The sequence below is a fragment of the Aspergillus multicolor genome, assembly GCF_047715735.1.
Source record: "Aspergillus multicolor strain CBS 133.54 unplaced genomic scaffold BDW74scaffold_8, whole genome shotgun sequence".
Classification (NCBI taxonomy): domain Eukaryota; kingdom Fungi; phylum Ascomycota; class Eurotiomycetes; order Eurotiales; family Aspergillaceae; genus Aspergillus; species Aspergillus multicolor.
In genome coordinates, this window is record NW_027395959.1 from 677,121 (window position 1) to 693,583 (window position 16,463).

The window sequence follows — 16,463 nt, forward strand, 5'->3', positions numbered from 1 at the left end:
GATCGAATTTTCTCCAAAACCAACCAGTCTACTGGGATAAGTTTTCAATGCGTCTCTTGGAACCTGCTGAGAACAAGAGAATTGGCGCTTGCGGCACCGTTTAGATGCCTGACCAACGCTGCAGATGCTCCACGACACAGGATCTGCTGGCACTCGAATGCCTTCGCCCACCACTCCGACTCCGACAACAAAGGATCAAACGACGAGTCTGAGCACTGGGCGCAGGCGGAAGACCGTTTCCATTGTCCAGCCAGACACCCATGCGGCGCAAAGCGACTCGATCCTCGAATCAGCCCATCTCTCGCGTCGGTCGACAATGGACGTCACGTCGCGGACAAGGTACGCGGCAGAGGAACAGCAGGGTGAGCTCGCGACTCCAGGCGGAAGATCTGAATACCCGGAAAGACACTTTTTACTCAAGAGCAGGTCGTCCGGCCGGCTGCGGTCTGCTGCGAATGACAGAAGATTGACTATTTCGGGAGATCCTCATCCCCGTGACACGGGGAAAGCTGGCGCGCTAACATTCGCCGGCACCACAACTTCATCGACGGCGCCATCACCTTCACATCCATCTTCACCTTCACATTCACCGTCTCGTCCGATCCCCTCAACTTCCTCGCCCTCTTCCCCGTCGCGCCTCCTTAATCCTTCTTCGCTGTCGCCCATCCCCCGCCTACCTCAGAGCCGCTTCAGTTTCGAAGTCCAATCGCCTCTCCGCAAGATCGCCTTGACATCACACCTCAAGGCTGCTAGCATCGACCGCAGTATTCCCGCGTCGGAATCCGTTTCCTCGCCCAGGCACCCATCCTTGTATGCCGGCCACCGAAGATCCGTCCCGGACTTCCATTCGTCATACGTTGAAACACCGTTGGCTTCAGAATCTCCGCAAGTCTCTCCCGCTGCGACCGCGCCTAGACAAGGGGGTAGTTCCGCGCTCCCTCTGGACGCCGGCTCAACTCTCAGCGTGCTGAGCCCCAATGCACAAAAGCGTCGCAAATCAACATTATACTCCCAGCAGTCACCGCCGGATGTAAAGAGGAGAATGCCGTCGTCCACTGCGACCTTTACTCAGGGGCGCTCGTATGCCGACGAAAACGGCGCTGCCGCGAAAGCCGACGAAGGTCCGTCCAGGAACGAGGACATCTTCCTAAACATTGCAAGGTCCGACTCGAACCGTCGCGAGTCCTTGGGTCGCTCCGAACTCAGACGGGTGAGTTGAGCTAATTCTGGTTCTGGAAGCTGATTAGACTTCCTCCCGAACTCCTTGATTGAGTGGATAGTTTTCAGGGCTGACTTTATTCTCTTCCTAGTCGCGACTTCGGAAGTCCGGTAATGGCTTTCGATCTTCCATCTCTCGTGTGGGTAGTGACCTGACACTGTCTCCCGAACAAATATCCCGCTCAAATACCTTCGAAAGCCCCTTGCATCAAAATCCACAGAAGCCTTCCCCATCTAATCGACATAGTGCCTTACCATATTCGTACTCTGCCTCCGCCCACCCTTTGGATGACATTGGCCGATCACCGCAGTCGAATTTTGCGTCAAGCGCACACTCAACGGTCGGAGTGTCTCGCAGTCGACTAAGTCGCACGAGTCCTGAAGATGATCCGCTCCCTGAACGAAGGGCTTCTCTACACGACTCGCGCTCTTTTCGCCATTCCGGGCTCTCCACGATTCGGAGCAGCCGACAGGTTTCAGCCTCTGAAGTCACTGAAAAGCCTCGTTACGATCAGTCCCGACAGGGTGGAACGGAATCGACTCTCTCGACTACTGCGCCCTCTACCGTTTGGGATGAGCTAGAAGACCTCAAGTCTCGAATCAAAAAATTGGAATTGACAGGAAAACTCCCTCCCTCGTCTCAAGAGGCTATGCTCTCGTCCTCTGCGGAGCGGCCGCGTACAGCGACAACGACAGTCACGACTATGTCTTCATCGCCGCGCCACCGAAGAACCAGCGTTTCGAATGAATCAGATACGATTACGGCTCCCAACCCAGTTCATCCAATATTACAATCGGCCCTGGTCAAGGCAAGGAGTGTGGTAAACAAGGATGTATACACGGCATTGGAGGCCGCTGCCACGGATGCAATGGCCCTTTCGCAGCTCTTAGGGACAGGAAAAACGCCTTCTGGAAATGTCTCCATGGTCAATGGGTACGGTTCAGCAGAACGGCAATCTCGACGGAAGGCCGACAGTGTCTGTCGCAGTTTGACGGAATTGTGTCTCGCCTTGTCAGATGAACAGCATAGCAAGCAATCGTCTCATCCTAGCGATGCGACATTCCGTATCTCCCAATCAAACACTACTGACGAAGGAACTATAACCCCAACCGCGTTATCTTACCGAAAAAGTCTGCAGCAAGATTCCGAGGACGTTTCACGGCGTCAGAGCAGCGGTCCCCGTGCGGCAAGTCGACTGGAAGCGCGGCGGGCAAGCGTTGCGAACCAAGGCGACCTCTACCCTTCACCTGATAACCACAGCCAGAGTACCAAGTTGGCGCATTCACCAAGCGCTCCTGCTACTCCCGCCACCGCAAGTCGGCTAAGTCGACTATCCGTCTCTATGCGGACGAAGAGGCTGCAGGAAGAGGAGCCTTCCGATTACAGAAACCCTCACACCCGCTCAGTATCCAGGAGTATGGCCGATATCAATGCCGCGTCTTCAGCGCAAAAGCCCTCACCTCGGCAACAGAGCTCTTTTGGATACCCGTCGCCACGGCCAATATCTGAGTCACAGCAGCCCTCTCAACCACGTACTCCAACTACTGCACAATCTGGCATACCGCTCCGCCGAAGCTTGATGACGCCATCCAACTACACTCCATCGATTCCTCGTGCAAACATTCAAGCGGGCTCTCGTCGCTATGGCCTTCCATCAGCTATTGAGAATCCGGCAGATGATATACCGGTATCACCACGCCAGGAGGCTCCCCAGACAAGGATATCCGCTGCTTCAAGCAAGCTAGCCTCCAGCTACACACCAATAACGCAAAATCGTTTCCGTACAAACAGCGTCGGCGGCCGGAGACTAGGCGTCAGACAGCGCCCAGTGTCAACGATAGACACGAAGCAATCCAAATCCTTCAACGACAGCATTGACTGACTGTCGTCTACTTAACACCTTCTATTCACTTCTTCATTCCGCTGGTCCTCGGGAACTCCTTCAACAGTTCAATGCTCACACTATTCAAATCCACTGGCATCCCATCTAACGAACGCAGCGACATCATTTGGATACAATACAATTCTTTTTTCCAGCCGGCGTTTTGCTTCTTTCTTTTCTGGCCTTGCGTCTTCCTATTAATGATTGTGGATTCTTCCTTGCGCGGGGATACATAAGACATCATACATACATGCATGCATACGTACATCATACCTACTGCAAACCATCATTATGCGCGCAGCTATCCTTACCCGTCTACCTTACGAACAACGAGATCCGAATGCACATCCTTACCTCACCTCACCTCATCTGACTCATTGGATTGAATTGGAACACGCATGCATGACTTGGACTTGAACTTGGATATCATGACCATAATGATACAGCACTTTATACGAGGTTGATTCTGTTTGAGCGACCGGCGTGGCAATGGCATCACATCTTTCTCTTCATTTCTTCCTTTCTCTCCCCACCACCATCATCATAAGGACCATAATGCGCCCCCTGCGTTTTCTATCCTCACTGTCCGGCGTTCCATAGAGGGCGTTCTGTTCTTTGCTCCTGCTTGTTCTGCGCTTTTGTCTGTATGTACCAGTAGACCGTTGTACTACTACTTCCCACTACCTACCATGAATGACTACAGATTCCAGCAGCGTCTCAGGGTACGGGCTTTGGTGCTCTGTTCCTGCTTCTGTTTATCCATGATCCTGGGAATCACGTCATGGACCCTACTACAGTTCCACAGTACTCGAGGGGCTCCAGTGTAGTACGCTTGAAAAGCGATGACGATTCTGTACGTAGATGCAGGTACCAAGGGTGCACTGGCATGGGACATGGTAGATACCGCCCGACTCACCCATGCATGACCTTTCGGACTTTTGACTAGGGATTTCTGACAGCTGAACTAGTTGATTTGGCCTCGTCAGGCATTCGGTGAAGATGCCGCACCATACCTGAGCTGAGTGAAGAATACTGGCTGAACTGAAGAGCGATACTTTATACCACGTAGGCCTACAGACGCTACATCTAGTACTACGGTCGTACTTCAATAAATGCACGTTTGGCAAGACAGGTCATAATCATTCGTCTTAAGAGATCGTCTCCGATCGAATTCCACGCAACTTGTTCGGCATGCTTCTTCAGCCATTTCTTCCTAGCATCTTCTGTTCCCTGGCTGGTATTCTCCGTATCATATACATGATAAAGGTTTCCGCTAGAAGCGACAATTCAAGGAAATTTGAAATCACAAGCTGGCACATGTTTCACTGGAAAGTCGTGAAAACGCTTTTAGGAGAGACATGTGCCACATAGGAGGAGGAAAGGTCAACAAGGCTGTATAAGGATATTCAAGTCAACGGTCGTCAATAATTTGGAATCATGATTGTTTCAGGTTTTGGAGACAGCGGACGGAAGGAGGAAAGGACGGTTTGGTAAAGGGATATAACGGATATAACAGGCGGCACGAGTATGATGTAGATGGAGGAAGAGTCAAGCGGGGATAGTTCAAGAACCTTCGTGAGGGGAGGATAGGGTCGCCGAGAAGACACTCTCATAACAGATGCGTCGTGCTGGTTTCTCTGCCGAATCAGCCAAATCCCATATTTAAGGAGATAGGCAAATGTTGCAGCATCTTGCACAACACGCATCCCTCGGCAAATTTTGCTCCTGGTAAACCAGGAAAACTGCACGATAGGAAGACATAATTAAGAAGAAACATAGAGGTAACAGGCAGAGATATTAGGAAAGGAGAAGAGTCAAGCGACTCTGGTAATCAGGATAGGAGACGAAGAGCCTGTCGGATATGGCGTAGTCGGTCGATCGTGGACATTCATTCAAGCTGACAGCAAATCACTCTTGCAGCTGGCTGCGGCGAGTTTTCTCGGCCTCAAGGTTCTCGTATAGGAGGTACAAGGCCTTCTCGTTGGCCTGAGCGCTGCCCATGATGGTGAACATGCGTTCTCCGGTCTCATCATGAGGGGCCTTGGCGATCGAGATGCGAGCCCCAGAACTCCGGCGGATCTCAGTAATTTTGGTTCCGCCCCGGCCGATGATGCATCCAACCATATCAGCGGGGATACTGATGTTTTGCGTCTGAATCTCCTCACCATCCTCGGTAACAAGAGGGTAGCCGCGGTTGCTAGTATCGGGGTTGGACCGTCTACCATAGCCACCAGACTGGTCACTAAAGTCAGCACCGTTACCGGTACGGTTGTAAGGGCGGTTGTTGTAGCTGTCGCCATTGCCACCGTTATGCTGAACCGAACCGCTACCGACGGACGAACGCACGGCAGGGTTGTAAAGGATTGTTCCGGTTCCACGTTGCCAGTCATCAATAAGACATTTTCCAATCTCCCAGATGGCTTTCTCGATTCCCTCGGGGGTGCCCTGCACTTCAACAATGCGCTCGGTGGACTGAGGAAGCATCTCCTTCTGAGCCACCATACGCACACCTGATGCGTCCTGGATGTGCTTGATTTTCAATCCCTGTCGTCCGATGATGGTGCCCATTTGATTGTGGGAGATCAATAAACGGATAGCTGCTGAGTGTAAGTTTCATTCAAAAGTCAAAGGAAGGGCCTGTGAATATGTGTTGGGTAACACTTACGATGAGTGCCATTGTTGGAAACAATTCCACCCATACCCATCTGCGGGGCTCCTTCCAGCAGTCCCTTGGCGACAAGAGCATAGGCTCTAGCAGTGCCGTTCAGAGCACCGGTCACGGTCAGAACGCGATCGTGGACGCCGGGAACTACCTTGCTGACACCGGCCTTGACGCCAGTCTCATCGCGTAGATCGGCAACGTTCTTACCCGCTTTTCCGATAATGACGCCCGCTTCCTTAGATGAAACGATGGCGCGAAGAGTGAGCATGGATTGCGCATACTCTTCTTCGGTTTTAGGAATGATTTCCATGTCGCCCTCATCACCAACGTTGACGGGATCGGTCATCGTCTCGTCGGTGATCGGGGTTTCGATAATGTCGGAGGTGTCCATGTTTTCGAGGTTTTAGTGTTTCGTAGATGGGAAGACAAATAGTAGAAGACAATCGGACTATTATCACGGGTAAGTTGAGGAGCTTGGTACACGGATGAGCCAACCAGTCGTTCCTTGCGCCGACGTCAAACGGAAATGGCACCCGAGGAACTCTGTTCCGTTACCACGCCGACACAGCGAAAAAAATGGCGACAAAGGCTGCTAAGAAGGTAGTTACTTACAGACCGAGTAGTAAGGGAGACGTGTCAAGAATGTTCAGGACAATGCTAGACACAGAAAGGGTTCGCTGGCGAGAAGTTTGCGAGGATGGAGGGCGAATCCAGAGGGGTTTCGGCGGGCGGGGGAAGGTGGAGGTTGGGAATGATAGCAAGAGGGTAAAGGAAGCGGGAGACTCGACGGGGGAGTAGAAGAGGAGGTTGAAGAGGAGAGGAAGAAAAGGAAGAGGGGGAGATAGACAGGAAAAGAGATGGGAGAGGGCTGGAGGGCGGACTGGTGATGGGGGGAGAGAGAAGGTGGAGAGAAGAAGAAAAGAGGGAGAGGACGAAGAGGAAAGGCGCCGTTGTGGTTGGTGTTCAGGGCGGGAGGAACCAACCACTGCGACACCCTCTGCTCCTTGCTCGGAGTACACTGCTTCTGATTTCCATGGACAATCTGTGTAGAATAAGCTGAATACTTGAATATTCTCTTATTCTGTTTAGTTTTATAGCCTTTTCTGGTAAAGTTGGGCAGGTCTACAGTAGTAAACAGCTTCCACTTGTTGTTGAAGTATAGAACTAGTTCAAACCTACCAACTCTCATGCAGCAATTGGAGTATATTGCCTGCTCAGAATGGCAATGCCTGATTTTGATAATCCTTTAAGGATCACTCTGGCTGTCTTTTTACGTCTATACACAGATGCAACAGTGGTGTATGGCTTCGACTTGAACAGGAGATCAGCCTCTGAATCACGAGAGCGACATCGCTTTTAGACCTTCATCAGCGCTCCGAAAGTCCGAATCTCATAGCACAGCATATAAGCATGCTCTGGCCATGGAGAATATTAAAGATGGATTAACACAATGATGGTGGAGAGATATTGAAGATCTGGACCTGGGGAGTGGCTGCCGCATGTTTGCAGTGTTTGCGTGCATTGTGGCTCGCACCCACAGAGGCGGAAGGCCACCTGGATGCTTGACGGGAACTGGAAAGTCGGAGTTCAACTAAGCTGTTGTTGTCTGTTGGGCCGGTCACCTTCGCAGCAATCTCACTTGGTTTTCTGTTCTCCAGTGTGGTTATATAATGAGGATTTAATTACGCCCACATCTCTACACCCCGAACGATCAATTCCGCCTCCTGAACCCGCGGTCAATTCGGCGTCCCCCTCGTTATTGACCCTGACCTGACATCTCCCCGCAAGCGATTATTTTCTAGACAGAGAGCAAACCAGAGAGCCCCCTCTCTGCTGCGATCGCTGCCGCTCAGCATCATGAGCTACATGAAGAAGGATGAGGATGCCGACCAGACTATGATCAAGCTGGATCGGACCTCCGTCTTCCAAGATGGTGAGAACCGCTCTCGAATCGGAGCTGTATCATGATCCGGAGATTTTGGTGCTGACCGTGTTATTCTCTCCTCCCATAGCAAGACTGTTCAATTCATCACCGATATCCCCTCGACAGTGCCGCACGCTACTGACCAAGATCGCGGTCCTTGTATTCACTGGAGAGCAGTTCCCGACGAATGAAGCGACCACTCTTTTCTTCGGCATCTCGAAACTGTTCCAGAACAAGGACCCCTCGTTACGGCAGATGGTATATCTTATCTTGAAAGAGCTCGCAAATACTGCCGAAGATGTCATCATGTCCACCAGCATCATTATGAAAGATACCGCAGTTGGCAGCGATGTCTTATACCGAGCCAATGCTATCCGGGCTCTGTGCCGCATTATCGACGTGAGTAGCTTGGGATTAGCGGTCTCTTCGTTTCTGACAGCTCGATAGGCCACAACCGTACAAGGTATCGAACGATTGGTCAAAACAGCTATTGTCGACAAAACCCCTTCGGTATCTTCAGCCGCCCTCGTCTCCTCATACCACCTCCTTCCAATCGCGCGTGACGTTGTCCGAAGATGGCAAAGTGAGACACAGGAAGCGGCTTCAGGCTCTAAGCAATCAACTGGCTTCCTCGGATTCGGTGGTAGCTCCCAGGCACACGCGATTTCACAGTCGAATTTCATGACCCAGTACCATGCAATTGGGCTCCTATACCAGATGCGCTCGCATGACCGCATGGCTCTTGTTAAGATGGTCCAACAGTATGGCGCCGCAGGAGTAGTGAAGAGCCCCGCCGCGCTTGTTCTTCTTGTGCGCCTGGCCGCGAAGCTGGCCGAGGAAGACGCCGGATTAAGGAAACCCATGATGCAGATGCTCGATGGATGGCTCCGACACAAGCACGAGATGGTGAACTTCGAGGCTGCAAAAGCGATATGCGACATCAGGGACGTTAGTGATGCCGAAGCCTCGCAGGCTGTCCATGTTCTCCAGCTATTCCTCTCTTCACCCCGCGCCATCACCAAGTTCGCCGCCATCCGTATCCTCCACCGATTCGCGTCGTTCAAGCCCCATGTTGTCAACGTGTGCAATCCCGACATCGAGTCGTTGATCTCAAATACCAATCGCTCGATCGCCACTTTCGCCATTACCACTCTTCTGAAGACCGGCAATGAGGCTAGCGTTGACCGTTTGATGAAGCAGATCTCGGGATTCATGGCTGACATCACCGACGAATTCAAGATCACCATCGTCGAGGCAATCCGGACCCTGTGCTTGAAGTTCCCCAGCAAGCAGGCTGGTATGCTCTCGTTCCTCAGTGGTATTCTCCGGGATGAGGGTGGCTATGAATTCAAGCGAAGCGTTGTCGAGAGCATGTTTGACCTCATCAAGTTTGTCCCTGAGAGTAAAGAAGATGGTAAAGAGCTTCCACTCCATTGTAAATTCGTATTAGCTAATCTGTCGCAGCCCTTGCCCATCTTTGTGAGTTCATTGAGGATTGTGAGTTTACAAAATTGTCTGTTAGGGTTCTGCACCTCCTTGGCGTTGAGGGCCCGAAGACGTCGCAGCCTACGAAGTACATTCGTTACATCTACAACCGAGTGGTCCTCGAAAACGCTATCGTTCGTGCTGCCGCTGTAACAGCACTGGCTAAGTTTGGTGTTGGCCAAAAGGATCCTGAAGTGAAGTCCAGCGTTTCTGTTCTCCTTACGCGATGCCTTGATGATACCGATGATGAAGTCCGTGACCGAGCTGCTCTCAACCTTCGGTTGATGGCTGAAGAGGATGAAATGGCCAATCTGTTCATCAAGAATGGTAAGCTCTTTAACCGGCTAAAGTTCTGCATCTGCTGACCAGAATAGAATCGATGTACTCTCTTTCAACCTTTGAGCATCAACTTGTCATGTACGTGACATCCGGCGACAAAGAGACATTTGCTACGGCATTCGATGTGTCTATGATACCCGTGGTGTCCCAGGAACAAGCCCTGGCTGAAGAGCGAACCAAGAAGCTTACGAGTGCTACCCCTACGCTCAAGGCACCATCTACTGGTCCCTCCAAGGGTGCCAAAGCAAATGGTGTGGCTGAAGCTGCCACCGCCGCTGCCACTCAGAAGTATGCCGAGCAGCTCATGCAGATTCCCGAGCTCAAGGCGTACGGCACATTGCTCAAGTCTTCTGTTCCTGTCGAACTTAGCGAGAGCGAAACGGAATACGTTGTCACCGCCGTCAAACACATCTTCAAGGAGCACATCGTCTTGCAGTATGATATCAAAAACACTCTTCCCGACACTGTCCTGGAAGACGTTACCGTGGTCGCTACGCCATCCGAGGAGGATATCCTGGAAGAGGAATTCATTGTTCCTGCACCCAAACTAAGTACCAACGAACCCGGGGTTGTATATGTCACATTCAAGAAGCTCGAGGGTGAACAAAGCGTCCCAGTTATCTCATTTACAAACAACCTTAAATTCACCAGCAAGGAAATCGACCCTACAACTGGCGATCCGGAAGACAGCGGATATGAGGATGAATATCAAGTCAACGACCTTGAACTTACGGGCAGCGACTATGTCATTCCCACATTTGCAGGCAGCTTCGACCATGTCTGGGAGCAGACAGGTGCCAACGGCGAGGAAGTCAGCGAGACTCTTCAGCTCAGCAACCTGAAGGGCATCGCAGGTACGTTGGTCTAAACATTCGTCTTTGATCTAGGTTAACTAATAATCCCCAGATGCCACCGAACAATTGATTTCTGCACTCTCACTACAACCCCTCGAAGGAACCGACGTGTCCCTCAGCAACAGCACACATACCCTCAAATTATTCGGAAAGACAGTATTAGGCGGCCGGGTCGCGGCTCTCATCAAGATGGCCTACTCCACAAAGACCGGAATAACCACCAAGATCACAGTGCGCGCCGAAGAAGAAGGTGTTGCGTCCGCGGTAATTGCTTCTTTGGCTTAAGCTGGACCTAGAGCCGGTTTGTATTGTGTAGCTTTGTGACTTTCTCGAGAAGGTATATTCAGGCGATGATGAGTCTGGCCTCATGAAATCAGGCTTGTCATATTCGTTTTCCCCTTACAATTTCCCCCGTCTATAATGCAGGTGTCGAGTTAGATGCGATCAATGATTTGTCTAGTAGGCGTCTAAACCCATTGCAGTGTTTTCCTCTTCTCTTTTCTTTGCTTTCTTTACGCTCTGATCATTCTATTATTACCTTGATGATTGATTGCATTTTGGCAAATAAAAGAATATTTCTTTTCACTATCTTATGTTACTGGCGTAGCGGCCATTCCTCTTATCAGCTATACCTACGCCATATATCAACATTCTTGTCAATTACAGTCAGTGTTTCTAACACATGTACACTGCTAAAAATTGGAGATCCAAACTAAAATGTCACAAATGCTTTGTACAGCTGTTATTCCTCGATGGAACGGGATGACCGCTTCCTGAGAAAGACCTGTTTCTAGCATCTATCACACGAGGTCGAACCAATCCTTCTTCAAACTTTCATTTGCGCATATCTCATAAAGTCGTAAAGCAAGGTATATAGGAGAAGATATATATCGCAACGCCGCTCCGAGGCACCAGTTACAGCTCCAGGAATTGTACTCGTTATGATTTTCGAGCAGGAAAAGATTTGGGAGGTGAATATAGGTTGCGGAATAAGCGCTTTCGACATTCAGACATAATATACGCCAGGTTGAATGCTCAAAGAGGATTGCTTAGTGTCCGTGACACTAGGCGGAAGGGATTTTTTCGTCTCCAAGCGATTAATCAAGAAGTCGTCAACTGCGTCGTCGTCTAACATGCCATCATCGGCGATGAAGACCTCAGCGAAACCCGTTGCATACACATTCGGAAGGCCGAGCTCAAGCGCTTCAAGCAAGCTCCTTGTACTGAAGTATATTGTCGGATCCTCAGCGGGGTATCCAAATTCAAGCACCTGCAGGGTAGGAATACCAGCGTGGCAAAGCATGTCGAAGAACGTACCATCTACCATGTCGCCAGGGACACTGAGAAACGATAAGCCCGGTACTAAGATGAGAATAGAGGTTATTGATTCTGGGCTTAGCCGGCGGTTTTGACCGGATATTGTGAGCCGCTTAAGTGTATTGCTTAAGTCCAGGCTGCATATGAGGCTGCTGAGATTTGAAAGAGAAAGATCATAGCAGTTTTTTATGGTGAGGCTCGTGAGAGATGTCGGCCAGCGGAAAGACCGGATGGGCTCGGCGGAGAAGTGACCGCTGAACTGGATCCGGCTAAGGTTCGGGGGCCAGGGTATACCAAACGACTCGGAGTCTGGAATAGAGTTCGACTGGGGGAGGCGAAGGGCTTGTAGATTGGCGAGATTGCTCAAACTCTTCCTGAGGTCCTTGGAGGGAATAGGTGTGCCCACGAGGGAGAGGTCTAGATAACGGAGCTTGGAGCATTTCGTGAGTGACGGCAGGCTGTTTGACGCGAACGAAGCCCTGGGAGCAATGAATACTTCTAGGTTCTCCTTGACACGGCCCAACAACCTTGCGGTCAGGCTGGGTGAGCTGTGATGGACGAGGGAGCTCAAATCGAGCTTGTGAACGAGGGCGCCGAGATTGAATTTGCTCTTACGGACCCCAATCGGTGGGCTGATTGTTTTTGTAAATCTCGTAAAGCTGCGGCCGCTATCTATCCGGGGGCATTCCCAGAGTAAAGTGATTGCGCAGGTATACCATTGCCGCGAGACCAGACAGCAGCCGTGAAGTGTCGATTGGCGGGTCACCTCATCGGCAGCGACCTCGTTCAAAATCTGAACGACAATTTCCGTTGGAAGGTGGATCGGAGGCTCGGAGATCATTAGGCAAGGCAAATCGAAGTTCCATCATAATCTGTATATTCGTTGTCGACGGCCGTCCTAGTCAAGCGGAGAGAGAAAGAGGATTATTGAGATCGGGATGATATCATTTGGCCTTAGAAAAGGCTCCGGGCCCTCGGGGAAGTTCCGATGACTGCCCGTTTCCCTCCCCCTCCCGACAACAACAATTTCACTCCTCTAGACTCTTTTCTTGTTGTCCTACGTTGAAGCGCCTTGTTTGTTGTTTCTCGGTTTCATAGATTTGAAATGCGTCCTCATGCCCTTTGGCGGTCTTTGAGACTGGTCCAATGTTCCACCACGCGCTCCTTTCTCCCCGCCGGTCCAAGTTGCCGCAGCATACGCAACCTTAGTTCTGCAGCACCACGAGTCCCCGATTTTGCCTTTGCTTTTGAGTAAGTTGAGCGGTATAGTGATATAAGTCTGGCCGCATGTAACTGTCTGCTCCATTAACGCCTTCCATAGCATCGACGGTGTCCTTCTTCGATCGTCAACTCCTATCCCCGGAGCAGCTGAATCGTTAGCTCTTCTGAAGAAAGAAGGAATTCCGTTTATCCTTCTGACCAATGGTGGAGGAAAACATGAGGCCGAACGCGTTGCTGAAATCAGCGAAAAACTACAAGTTCCATTGGATGCAGATGTGATCATTCAGAGCCATTCACCGTTTGCTGAGATGGTGCAGGGAACGAAGACTCAGCCTGCCTTGGAAAACAAACGCATCTTAGTAGTTGGTGGGGATGGTGATGGGTGTCGTGCGGTAGCGGAGAGGTACGGGTTCAAGAACGTCGTAACTCCTGGTGATATCTTGATGGCCAACCCATCCATCTGGCCCTTCTCCAAGGGGTTCAGCGACTATTACAAGACGTTTACGAGACCCTTGTCTCACATAGGAGAGCCTGGAGACCCAACGAAGGGCCTCAAGATTGACGCCATATTCGTCTTCAATGACCCGAGGGACTGGGCGCTGGACGCTCATATCATCGTTGACCTGTTGCTTTCGTCTCGAGGAGTCCTAGGGACTCTGTCAGAAAAAAATGGTCGTGCGGATCTTCCCAATCGTGGATACCAGGAGGATGGACAGCCACCACTTTACTTCTCCAACCCGGATCTCTGGTGGGCTGCTGCTTACAGCCTCCCTCGGCTGGGCCAGGGCGGTTTCCGCGAAGCTTTGGAAGGCACTTGGAGTGCAATCACTGGTGGCTCCAGCAAAGGCGTTGAACTGAAGAAGACAGTCATTGGTAAGCCGTCGCAAGGGACATACGAATTCGCGGAGAATCAGCTCCTGCGTAACCGCTCTAGAGCGTTCGGTTTCAGAACAGAAAGGCCTTTACGGAATGTTTACATGGTTGGGGACAACCCCGAATCCGATATTTGTGGAGCCAACTCATACCGAAGTGCTCACAACAGCGAGTGGCATTCTATACTGGTGCGAACTGGCGTTTACATGGGAGGCGAGCCGGCATGGACCCCAAAGACTATTGCTGATAATGTCCAGAAAGCGGTTGAATGGGGCTTGCAGCATTCGAAATGGCAGGTCAAATAGGCTCGACTCAGTCGGAGATATCTCATTTCTGGCAAGGTAAACCGTCCGGTTGCTCAACCTGCTTGACGTAGTTATAGAGAGACGGCAAGCGTTATACTCAAGAAATTAGGCCCATTATACTGTAGACATCATCGCAATGCGCGTTTCCAATACCAAGCCATGGCCTAACATAACAGATACTCTAGTGACGGCAAATTCAGTAACTGTCCTGCATTTTGTGACATAAGGCCTTGTTGACTCTGTCCTTGACCTTGAGCCATGCATCTATAAGAAATCGATGCCTTAGGCTGTATGGTACCGTAAGCATCACGTGGACTGCCCCTCTCATACCGTACGGTAGGGTTTAAACCCGGCGGGGTGATTTGTCCAAGAGACGTTTGAGTCAGTCAAAGAGAGCTTAGGCATCGACGAGTGACTCAAAAGCCGCCACAAGCCATTATCTCGGGGTTCTATTCCTTTCACCTTTCTCGAAACCAACATGGCCGATTCCGAATTGCCCACTCGCCCCAAGCCCGAAGAGACTCCCGCTGCGGAGGCTGGTGAGGGCGGAGAAGGCAAGCTCAGCAAGAGTGCGCTGAAGAAGCTTGCGAAGGACAAGGCGAAGGCGGAGAAGGCTGCTCAGCGAGCTGCGCAAGAACAGGCCCAGGCTGCCGCTGCCGAGGCGAACGACACCGCGAAAGATCTATACGGCCCAATTCCCGAGACCGCGGACGTTCTTCCCACTACACAACTCGCGGAGATCAATGACGACCATTATGAGAAGGAGATCACGGTCGTGGCTCGTGTGGACAATGCCCGCGCTCAGAGCGCCAAGTTGGCATTCCTGATGCTCCGACAGCAGGGTCTGAAGGTGCAGGCTGTTATTGCTGCGGCGGAACCCATCTCGCGACAGATGGTCAAGTACACTAGTGGTCTGAACGTCAACTCCATTGTCCAGGTTACTGGTATTGTAAAGAAGCCCGGTGTCCCAATCGCCTCCGCCACCCTTAACAACCACGAACTCCACATTCGCAAGATCTACATGATTGCTGAAGCCGCCCAACAACTTCCCATGCAGGTCAAGGATGCTGAGCGACCGCTTCCGGAGACCACCGAGGAGGGCTTCCAGGTTGATGCCGATGGAGCGCCCATTGTCACCCTCAAGACCCGCCTTGACAACCGTGTCCTGGATCTTCAGACGGCGACCAGCCAGGCTATCACCTGGATCTCCAGCGGTGTTGCAGAGTTGTTTGCGGAGTACATGATCAAGAGCGGATCCAGATGGATCTCAACGCCCAAGCTGGTGGGCGCTGCTACAGAGGGTGGGAGTGGTGTCTTTGAGGTCAAGTACTTCAAGAGAAACGCCTACCTGGCCCAAAGCCCGCAGCTGTACAAGCAAATGTGTATCGCCGGTGATATGAAGAACGTCTTTGAGATTGCGCCTGTGTTTCGTGCCGAAGAGAGCAACACCCACCGTCACTTGACCGAGGTATGTCCATGCCGAGGAACAGATCCTTTACCAGAAACTGATAATCAATCCTTTGTTTAGTTCACCGGTCTCGATTTCGAGAAGACCTTCAGCTCTCACTATCACGAAGTTCTTGAGTTTGCCGAAGAACTCCTTGTTTTCATCCTTTCGCAGCTCAAGGAGCGATACGCGGACCAAATCGCCATCATCCAAAAGTCGTACCCCAAGGCAGGCGACTTCAAGCTTCCTAAGGACGGCAAGGCCCTGCGACTGAACTACATGGACGGTGTGGCGCTTCTTAAGGAGGCCGGTGTCGACGTCTCAGAACAGGAGCGCTTTGAGAATGACTTCACCACTGCTATGGAGAAGCAGCTAGGCCAGATCATCCGTGAGAAGTACGACACTGATTTCTACGTGCTGGACAAGTTCCCCATGGCTGTTCGCCCCTTCTACACCAAGTCCTGCCCCCAGGACTCTCGCTTCTCCAACTCGTATGACTTTTTCATGCGTGGCGAGGAAATCATGTCCGGAGCTCAGCGTATTCACGATGTGAAAGAGCTCGAGGCCTCTATGGTCGCCAAGGGCGTCGACCCCAGCCATGAAGGCTTCGAAGACTACCTGGCTGCCTTCCGCCAGGGATGCCCTCCCCACGCCGGTGGTGGTCTGGGTCTAAACCGCATTGTCATGTTCTTCCTCGGACTGCCTAACATCAGGTTGGCAACTCTGTTCCCTCGCGACCCCCAGCGTCTGCGTCCTTAATCGTAAACGTTGGAAACATAGAGCAGAAGTGGACAAAAGAATAATGAAAATATTACGATTTACTGTATATATTGTGACCAGAAAGTCACTGTAGGATTTTATGTGCTTATCGGTAGGCCCCGCAGATGGAGCTAACCCCAATACGGAGTAGAGCTTCCTTAGATAGAAGTTAGAGC

General features: G+C 51.3%; 5 protein-coding genes across 5 annotated transcripts; 3 read left to right on the plus strand and 2 right to left on the minus strand.

The window, feature by feature from the left end:
- Positions 1–563: 563 nt before the first annotated feature.
- BDW74DRAFT_150823 (putative LPXTG-motif cell wall anchor domain protein) lies at positions 564–3,815 on the plus strand. The gene is made up of 2 exons (XM_073724076.1): positions 564–1,210; positions 1,311–3,815. Exons 1-2 carry the CDS (start codon positions 1,043–1,045, stop codon positions 3,099–3,101), a joined length of 1,959 nt encoding a protein of 652 aa, XP_073585344.1. The 5' UTR covers positions 564–1,042; the 3' UTR covers positions 3,102–3,815.
- A 1,093-nt stretch (positions 3,816–4,908) lies between these two features.
- Positions 4,909–6,245, minus strand: BDW74DRAFT_135756 (KH domain-containing protein). Its single transcript, XM_073722388.1, has 2 exons — positions 5,767–6,245; positions 4,909–5,698 (listed from the first exon to the last, which is right to left on the minus strand). The coding sequence occupies exons 1-2, from the start codon at positions 6,152–6,154 to the stop codon at positions 5,010–5,012; spliced, it is 1,077 nt and encodes a 358-aa protein (XP_073585345.1). The 5' UTR covers positions 6,155–6,245; the 3' UTR covers positions 4,909–5,009.
- A 1,110-nt stretch (positions 6,246–7,355) lies between these two features.
- Positions 7,356–10,779, plus strand: BDW74DRAFT_135768 (coatomer subunit gamma). Its single transcript, XM_073722389.1, has 6 exons — positions 7,356–7,696; positions 7,776–8,086; positions 8,135–9,101; positions 9,152–9,499; positions 9,547–10,365; positions 10,418–10,779. The coding sequence occupies exons 1-6, from the start codon at positions 7,621–7,623 to the stop codon at positions 10,648–10,650; spliced, it is 2,754 nt and encodes a 917-aa protein (XP_073585346.1). The 5' UTR covers positions 7,356–7,620; the 3' UTR covers positions 10,651–10,779.
- Positions 10,780–11,226: 447 nt separating this feature from the next.
- Positions 11,227–12,674, minus strand: BDW74DRAFT_135770 (F-box domain protein). The gene has a single exon (XM_073722390.1). It carries the CDS (start codon positions 12,521–12,523, stop codon positions 11,372–11,374), a length of 1,152 nt encoding a protein of 383 aa, XP_073585347.1. The 5' UTR covers positions 12,524–12,674; the 3' UTR covers positions 11,227–11,371.
- A 113-nt stretch (positions 12,675–12,787) lies between these two features.
- dps1 (putative aspartyl-tRNA synthetase Dps1) lies at positions 12,788–16,287 on the plus strand (the record flags this gene model as incomplete). Its single annotated transcript, XM_073726668.1, has 4 exons — positions 12,788–12,933; positions 13,004–14,072; positions 14,593–15,549; positions 15,610–16,287. The coding sequence occupies 4 exons, from the start codon at positions 12,788–12,790 to the stop codon at positions 16,285–16,287; spliced, it is 2,850 nt and encodes a 949-aa protein (XP_073585348.1).
- Between the last annotated feature and the right edge of the window lie 176 nt (positions 16,288–16,463).